This window comes from Hippocampus comes, unplaced genomic scaffold, assembly GCF_001891065.2.
Source record: "Hippocampus comes isolate QL1 unplaced genomic scaffold, H_comes_QL1_v1.1 scaffold68, whole genome shotgun sequence".
Taxonomy (NCBI): domain Eukaryota; kingdom Metazoa; phylum Chordata; class Actinopteri; order Syngnathiformes; family Syngnathidae; genus Hippocampus; species Hippocampus comes.
The window spans coordinates 510,447-519,479 of record NW_017805625.1 but is presented as its reverse complement, the minus strand read 5'-3'; the positions used below and the strand labels follow the sequence as shown (position 1 = coordinate 519,479).

Genomic DNA, 9,033 nt, shown 5'->3' with positions numbered 1-9,033 from the left:
CGCTTAAGTCATGACGAGTAACCCCCCCCCCTTACACACACACACACACACACACACACACACACACACACACACACACACACACACACACACACACTCTTGGAACAGTTCAACTAGTGAGCGGTTAAATTTAGAAAACATTTCAAAACCCTCACACACTCGTTTGGACCGGTGGACAAATGTATTTGGACAGAACGCAGCGAGCGTTAAAAAACCGCGCACGTCGGATTTGACTTCTTAACCATTGTCAATGCACTTCAGTGCACTGAGCATGGGCTCGGTGCATGTTCGCGTGGGCATGTTCCCAATGTTGACTTTGTGACCCCTGAACAAGATATTTGGGTACCAGAGAAGTCATGTACTCTATGCGGTGCGATCCTTCCACGACAAGGAACGCGACGGCGGCCGCCACCGTGCGCTCGGGGTCTGGGCTCAACTTTTTCAATCAAAGACATATCAAAACAAACACAAAAAAACGGTCAAGTGACGGGTCGTATCAGAAAAGACGCCAAAGTCCAGGCACTCGAACCTCGAGGCAGAATTTCCTTGGTATTTTTGAGTAACACTTTTTTTTATTATATCGCGTGAGTCATGTCATCTGTGTGTGTCAGTGGTATGTTTGCCGTTTCTAGTTTCATAGAACTTTTGGACTCTTTTCCGAATTTTCTTTTGTAGGTACTGCGAATGGGGACGATCCTCAAGTAGAAACGGGACGTCAGGTAAAGTGACGATGTCAAACTGTCTTGGGAGTTTTAGCCTGCGTGTCGCCATGAGGTGAGCAGAGTTTTCCAAAACATGCCTTCGCGCACAAGAGAACACCGAAGGCCATAAACTGTATAGCAAACGAGCACAAATGACAATGCCTCGGCCAGCAGCAAGCGCTGAAATGCTAGCCGATCGCTGGCCGGGCTAGCTTGGCATGCTAGTTTTCAAGGTAACGTGACGAAACACGAACATGATGAAACAAAAATCTAACGTTTACCCGTTTTGTCCCGCTTCAGCGCTCGCTCCACTTGTCCTAGTTGGGGAGGTTGTTTTGGCGCCTGTTTGAGTCCCGACTGAAGAAAGAGTGCTTGTTTAGGTTCTTGTTGAGGCTCATTTGGACCACAACACAACAGTCAGGTTTGGCCACGCCTACCGCGCTACGGCGTTTCAGCTCAACCAAAAATTCTCCAAACGCGAAGTCATCACATAAAAAGGTCACCGGTTTTTGCAAAGATTGTTGCTGTCCTGAATTATTGCTGCCGCACTAGAAAAAAATATTAATCATTAATAATAGTATCACACTCTAGCGGTATGACTTTCACCTTAAAAGTCGTACGTTTCACGATGTGACAAACCCCACGTTACAAAGTGATCAGTGTCACGTTTCAACGTCTTAGACAGTTATGTTGAAATGGGATAGGTTTCACTTCCGCATTCGGCAAAACAACATTAAGGAGTTCGTTCCGGTTCAGATCACTGGTAAAGTCATTTTTATGTCTTGTAAATCCAAGTCACTAGCTACGTAATATTGCTGCTCTTCTTGTAAAATTCCTGTGCACTATTCCGAGAGTGGTGAGTTGAGGGCGGGCGCTCCCTTTCCATTCATTTGTGAACGCATCCCATGCTCTCAAGCAATCAGCATGTCATACTTGAATAGTTTAAATCTGGACTGCTTGGCCCACTGGTATCCCCAGTTGGAGTGTTTTGTTGCATGTAGATTTTTTTTAAATAAATAAAGCTAACGACAAGCATAAGTAGAAGGTGTGATCTGTCACATGATTTTTATTATTACAGTCAAAACTAAACTGTTTCATAACTTCACAGTGTTTATTAGAAAAAAAACATGCCAGATCTTCAACACTCACAATTCCCTAATAACATATTCATATCAATTGATTTTGAACTGATTTGCAGGTAGATTTATAAAAATATATTAATAAAAAGCCATTGATTTTCCTCTTGAAACACGTCACGTAGTTGTCGCTCCGTCGACGTTGACACCAGAGTTCAGTGCAAAGTGGGCCGGGGCACGCTGGACGGCTTCGTGCGATTGGACGGCAGCGGTGGCGCCCCCCTATGCCATGTAGGGATACTTCCACTGTGTGAGTGGGACGTGAGTTTCCTTGACTACCTGCGGAGACGTCCAGCGGAGGACGTAATGTGGGCCACCCGGTTTGTCGTTGGTGCCTGACAAACGCAAAAATAAATAAAATAAAATAAAATAAAAGTTGGCTTACCCCTTCCTCTATTATAGTGCACCTGCAGATGAGATGTGGTGGTGCCTTGATGGCTTATAAAGCCTGCCTATTGAACCTGGGCTGTAATGTGTGCTCAATCTGTTACTTCAAGATTGTAGCACTGCAACATAGATGTGAATTAGCATGAAGCAAGTGGACGGAATGGCTAAACCACATGGCTGTTTGAAATACACAGTTCAATTGTCTTTGCTTTATATTGACTGTTTGGAGTAAACTCCAACCAGGAGTGTCACTCAACAGTTTAAAACCTCATTTTGGTACAATTGTTCCCTATCTGCCAAAGGGCTGCTCTTTGTGAAATGAGTTGACTGTCAAAATACAGCATTGTAATAAATAAAGTGTTCTGTCAGCGGCTGGTATGTAGAAAAACCTATCCGTATGTCAAGGCGCCACTGTCTAGGTGTTGGTTCTGACCTGATGCTCTTGCGCCCCCAAATGGCTGTTGCGCCACAACGGAGCCCGTCGACTTGTCGTTGATGTAAAAATTCCCTGCGGCATTCCTCAGGATTTTGGACGCCTCGTCCACCACGCTCCTGAAAAAGGTCACGCGACACCAATCAAAAGACAACAGGCCATGCATCGCACGTTGGTGTTTGGCCACACCCCCAGGCAGGCGCAGTCTTACCTGTCCAGAGCAAAGACGGCGCCGGTAAGCGCGTAAGGGGACGTACGGTCCACCAAACTGAGAACGTCCTTGTAGTCATCATCCGGGTACACGTACACGGACAGAACCGGACCGAAAATCTCCTGCAAGACAAACACGGCGACCACCCGACACAAAATCAGAGGAGACATTCACACCATTCATTTTCATTTCAAAGAACAAGTGCAATTTTCAGCCACGTAAACACATCTTGCATTTTCTTGTGCGCTCGGTTCGGGATTTTGTCATTGCCCTGTAACCTTTGTGAGGATAAAGCGGATCAGAAAATGGATGGATGGAGGATGTCTGCTTTCATTTCATTACAACTTTTCAACTTGCAATTTTGCAAACTGTAAAAATATTTAATAGCAACAGTTACAGCCGTGATGAGTGACGCAAGGCTCATCTTCATGTGTTTGTCTGGCTGTGAGTTGTGGCCTACAGCAGCTCCTTTTATTTGCATTTATTTCAGAAACAATGAGCGGGGCTCACATGCAGGGCATTTCCTAACTCAAACTTTGACTCACAACACAAAGAGCAAAAGTCGAGCAGACAGAGAGGAAGTAGTGCATGTGACCTGGGCCATGATGGGATGTTGGGGGTCTTTAGTGGTGATGATGGTGGGCTCCACAAAGTACCCCTTGGAGTCGTCGCAGTTGCCCCCAGCGATGACCTCCAGCTCGGGGGATGATTTGGCGTCATCCAAATACTTCTTGATACGGCTGAACGACTGACAGTGAACATTCACGGCAAGACGTCAGCGCGTGCGTTGGAGTGTGTGTGCATGCGTGCGTGCCACAGCAAGGCCCCACCTTGTCGTCGATGACGGCCGAGAAGAAGGCGCCCAAGTCTTCCACAGGCTGAAAGACAAGAACAAACCACGTTTCATTTTCATGCAGGCAAAAGAATTATTCAAACGTTTTTTGAAAAAGAAGAATTAATTTCACCTGTCCCTGCCTCCCCAAAAATATCCCCGCCCCCATTTATTCAATATTTTATTATTATGGTTGTAAAGACTTGAGAGTACGGTAGTAGAAATATGACAAAGCTGTTAAAAAAAAAAGTCTTGAGTGTCTACAAGACCCAGAAAACCCGGAACACCCAATCAGAGTCAAAAGACATGCCTAACGAGGTGTCAATCATTTGTTTCTTGTCGCAAGGTACGAGATCGCAGGTCAGCACGAGGCTGCCAGAGTCTGGCCACAAGTGCAAGATAAAAGTGACTTTCTGTCTCTGATTAGTTGTTTTTCCTTGGGCACGGGGCTTCTAAAAGAAATGCAGCACAACATGCTAACATGTCAGCATTCTACTTCCTATCAGCGAACATCATTTTCATAGCATGGTTGCTTAAGTTGCATGTTACTAATGCACGGTCATATTGACCGCTTTCAGAACTACAAGAAAGGGTAATTTTTTCATGTATATGAACTGCAATTCATGTATGAGGGCTCTGTATGTCAAGTGCCTTCCGATAACTTGATTGTGAATTGGCGCTGTGGGAAAAAAAATGGAAACGGAAATGCTGGGAGGGCCGCATGTGAGCGGCGGGGCATACTTTAGTCAGCCTGAACCCTGCTGGAGAAGCTTTGAGGAGAGGAAAAATAAAAAAGAGGAACTGACATCTCCCACGCGTATTTGCTTGACAGCGTCGAGCAGCTGCTGCTTGACGTCGGGCCACAGGCCGGCGGGCACGTACATCCTGGAGCAGGCCGAACACTTCTGGCCCCCGTACTCGAAGGCCGAGCGCACCGTTCCGTTCACCACGCTGCGCACGTTCGCAGATTTGTGCACAAAGTGGAAATTCTTGCCGCCGCACTCTGACAGGACAAGGAGGAAGAGGTGAGACGGGAGATTTCTGCTGCCGCCGCCAGCACATACGGTCGGTCCTCACCTCCGGCCAGCCTGGGGAAGGTCTTGTACATGTCCAGGTTGTGGGCCACCTGCTTCCACAGGTGCTTGAAGGTCCTGCGTGCAAATAAGAAAAAATGGTCACATGGGACTTTTTTTTTTTTTTTTTTATATCGAGATAAATCAGAAGAAGGAAAACCAGGACAAAATTTGTACTCCCCCGCCTCCCCCCCAAAAAAAACATGTAAAGCTGACTCAGCTGAATTCCAAAGTCAACGTGGAAAGCGGCTTTGAAAGAAGTGCTTACGGGACACTGCCAGTGAAATTGATTCCTGCCAGGTGCTCGGAGGATGTTACGGCGTCTCCAAAGACAGGACCGTCAGCCGGCAGGAACTGGATGATGTTGGGCGGGAGGCCACACTCACGCAGGATCCGGTAGACAGCGTAGCTCGCTGACATGGCCGTGTCGCTGGGTTTCCACAGGACCACGTTACCCTGAATGCCACGCACGTGCACAAATGACTTTTTGCAAGGTGCGCCAGGAAAACCTTTCCCTGTCTCACTCACCATCACGGCCGGCGTTGCTGCCAAATTCCCACCAATGGCGGTGAAGTTGAAAGGAGACACGGCGGCCACGAAGCCCTGATGGTAGAATGGGGGGGGGGTGTTGTGACTCTCCTGAATGAAAAAAGGAGGGAAAGAGGCGCTCATGTGTTACCTCAAGGCCACGGTAGATGGCGGTGTTGGTGCTGCCCTCAACGTCCATCGGTTGCGCCGCCTCCAGCTCCACGGCGTGTTTGGCGTTGAAGCGGAAGAAGTCGATGAGCTCAGCGGCAGCGTCGATCTCCGCCTGGATTACCGTTTTGCCCTGGGAGCCCGCAGCGCCAGGTCTTAACATCTTAGCGGCGGCAGCTAAAGCTAATGTGAGCCGCTACCTGTCCGATCATGGTCTTAGCGAGTACTTCGCCTCGTTTGGGTCCGCTGATGACATCCGCCGCCTTGAAAAGGACCGCCGCTCGGTCCTGGACGGGTTTCAGGTCCCACTCGCGCCGGGCTGCCACCGACGCCGCAATGGCTTTGTGGATAAGGTCCTGCAAGCACGCACCTCAATTTCATATCCACTTTTTGGATGTGCAGCATAATAGGGGTTTCTCAAACTTTGAAAATGACTAGTCGTCATTTGCTGATTGAGAACCAGTGGCGCAGATTGTCACCTTGTCAGCATAGCAGAACTTGGAGACTTTGTGTGCGTGGTTGAACGGCTTGAATAGAGAAAAGATGTGACAGCTCAAGAAATGATTCCACTAGTCACAGATTACAAGGCGTGGACTCACAGACAGTTGGTATCGGATATCACCGGTCCAAATGTGTTCATCGCCAACCACGCAAGGAATCTCCTCCGTGCTCGACTTCACCTGCTCCAGTGCCTGACCACGCGTGTACACAGAAAAAAAAGAGACATTACATTGCATTGACCAATTTATGGCTTGCATGCAGAAGGTCCGGCAAAAAAGCAGACCTGCAGGAGCTGTTGTCTTTCGGGACTCCCACTTTTGAAGTCGAGGACGGGCTCATTCCTCACCGACACGCTGGCGCACCAGGCCGAACCCTTCAAACTGAAAGCACAATACAAGCTTGGCTTACACTCACACTGCAGCTCAATTCCCACTTTTGTGCCCACAGGTTACATGGCGCATTTGGATGTGGATCAACAACACGCACTCGCGTGTTGACCTGAGGCTTGTGGGCACAACAGCTTCATATTGATTGATTCATGATTCCCATTCAGCATGTTTGTTTGAACAGAATGCTTATCTTATTAGGAATACAAACTGAGATGTTTCCTGTTCCTGTTTTTCTTGTGTTTCCCGTTGACTGGCATCCACCTCTGCCGAATTAAAACAGACTCCTGAAAACTGTTAGGTGAGCAGCTTTGCACAAAGCTGCATGTCCTTTTGAAGCGCGACTGCAAAATTGCGCGCACCAAATCTGAGTTATCCGTAACCTTAAAAGAAGAAGCCCAGACCCGCAAATGAACGATTGTCTTGCAACTGCAAATGGGTCCAACAAGATGAACTTCTGAACCTACTTAAGCACTATTTGGAAAACCACAATGTAAGCTTGGTTATTTGATAACATGATTGTTAATTTAACTTTTTCCATTACTCTTGAACAGAGCTCCGACATGTTTTAATTCTGTATTTTTAGTATGTAAAAGAGCAAACAATGCAAAATAAAACACATTTGGTACGACCGAGTAAAAGCGCTGGTTTGTTCAAGCAATTGGAGCAAAAACAAAAAACAAAAAAAAAAACAAAAAACAGATAGGATATCTAAATGATAATAGTGACGTCTGAAGGTGTTCGAAAAAAGTGCACATTTCTCCAGGCGTCAACGCTGACTTCATGTACTGTTTAACTTATTAACTTGCCCGTCAAACACAGCTGAAGGTCAGCAAACAACAGGGAAACACAGCACGGCCACCACGCATGGAGGAAAAACAGCAGCGCACTCGACGTCAAAATATTATCCCAACTGTGAATCATGACAGTGAGAACATCATAGGATGGAGTGCTTTGCTACATAAGGGCCTGGACAACTTGCGATCATCAACTGGAAAATTAATCCACAAGTTTCCTGTCAAGACATTTTGCACAGGAAATGGATACCTTCCGTCATACAGTTCAAACTCAAAAGACGACAACTGTCGGAACTGGACAGTCACTCTAATCAGCAATTCGGAAGATGGGTCCAGAATGGCCCGGTCAAGGGCCTGACCTCAACCTCATTCTGGAGATTCTGCAGCTGCATGACTTCAAGCCAGCCAAAAACAGCAGAAGAATCTTGCTGAACTGCAATGGCCCAAAAATCATTGTGATGACACGTCTTATCTAAGATAACACAAAATGTTTACTGCCGAAAAAGATGCAAGACCACTTATTCGCTGGATCGTCTCACATGGTTTCTTGTGTGTCTGAGTGAAATGTGGAACATTAACTTATGTCAAAGAATGTACGTGATGGAACAGCGCACGCGCGCGCACAGACACACGCACACACACACGCACGCACCATCTTAGTAATTAACTTAGCTGCTAAGCACTCTTGGACCTTGGCAAAACACTCACTCACAAAAAAACAGGTGGACGGACAGACCGGGAGGCAGACAGACATCATAGACGCGCGCGCGAGCATACACGCAGAATAAAGACTGACATAAACTGCGAGGTTAACCATGTTGGCTGCCATGTTCGCACGAAGCCACATTGTGGGCGGGGCTTTAGCATTAGCGTTAGCTGGATGACTTCCAGCCGAGGTGACCGAGTCGAATTGTTTTTGTCTGGCCGTCAACTTATGCTGCTTCTTGCTTGCCTGTGCGGGACACGAGTAAACTCACCCGCGCCATGAGGGCCGCCTGGCCGCCGCCGCAGCTGCTGTCGTTGCTACTGTTGTCACTCTAAGCATGCTTCCAGCAGCAGCACGAGTACAAGAGTGACGCAGTAGCGGCAACATCAGCAGCAACACCCACCTTCCGTCCGGTACCGCCTCCAAACAGCTGACGTACGGCTCCTCTTTATTTATACAACGAAGGACGACAAAAAATGGCACCAATCAGACGACACAACTGGCTGGTACTGCCAACTGATTGGCTGAGTCACAGCCCGGCCCTCTGCCAGTCAATTATTTATGCTCATCCGAACACAAAACAATCTTCCCTCATCAATTCGCTGGCGTTTGATCCCGTTCTCACTTCTCACGGATTTTGGTTGGACAGGCGGATGCTTAACATGACCACAACACACGCACACAGCGTGACCATGTCGATGACCACGTGGTGTCGCTGTCGTCTGCACTATACTGTACTTAGTGGACGCTATCTGGTTTGTCGGACCCAAACAAGATGAAGACAAAAACGTTACTCTTCGCTACAAAAGGGTCCATTGCTAGGAAACGTGTACTTTGGGATTAACACTAAAAGCAGTGTTTCGCCAGTGCAACGCCCTAAGAACTTATTTTGAAGTGATTTTGGTTTTTCTTATCAAGAACACATACATGGAAAAAATGACATTACAGTATATCAATTCTTCAATTCAGCTCTTAGGACCTATTTTTTTTGGTCATAGTTATCCAAAAGGTTGTGACAGGCACTTGAAATGAACAAGAAACGTAAGTGGCCTGCCCATTTTTTTTCCATGTGTGCAGACTGTGCACATCCTCAAGACGCACGAGAATATCCTTAGTGTACATGAACAAAGTCGGAAGTGTGTGTGTGAACTGATGAATGGCTGACAGGAAGTGT

At 47.2% G+C, this 9,033-nt stretch overlaps 2 protein-coding genes across 2 annotated transcripts in view; both read right to left on the bottom strand.

The window, feature by feature from the left end:
• Window positions 1-1,253, bottom strand: part of rnf123 (ring finger protein 123) — a 24,439-nt gene extending 23,186 nt beyond the window's left edge. Inside the window, exon 1 of the mRNA XM_019880685.1 lies at window positions 983-1,253. The gene's annotated coding sequence lies outside the window, so the exon portion shown is untranslated. The remainder of the gene's footprint in view (window positions 1-982) is intronic.
• Window positions 1,254-1,740: 487 nt separating this feature from the next.
• On the bottom strand, window positions 1,741-8,269 carry aldh4a1 (aldehyde dehydrogenase 4 family, member A1). The gene is made up of 15 exons (XM_019880687.1): window positions 8,131-8,269; window positions 6,254-6,350; window positions 6,069-6,161; window positions 5,949-5,996; window positions 5,670-5,825; window positions 5,453-5,602; window positions 5,302-5,376; window positions 5,042-5,229; window positions 4,778-4,851; window positions 4,507-4,703; window positions 3,699-3,746; window positions 3,464-3,616; window positions 2,869-2,990; window positions 2,658-2,776; window positions 1,741-2,172 (listed from the first exon to the last, which is right to left on the bottom strand). Exons 1-15 carry the CDS (start codon window positions 8,244-8,246, stop codon window positions 2,060-2,062), a joined length of 1,749 nt encoding a protein of 582 aa, XP_019736246.1. The 5' UTR covers window positions 8,247-8,269; the 3' UTR covers window positions 1,741-2,059.
• Window positions 8,270-9,033: the final 764 nt, after the last annotated feature.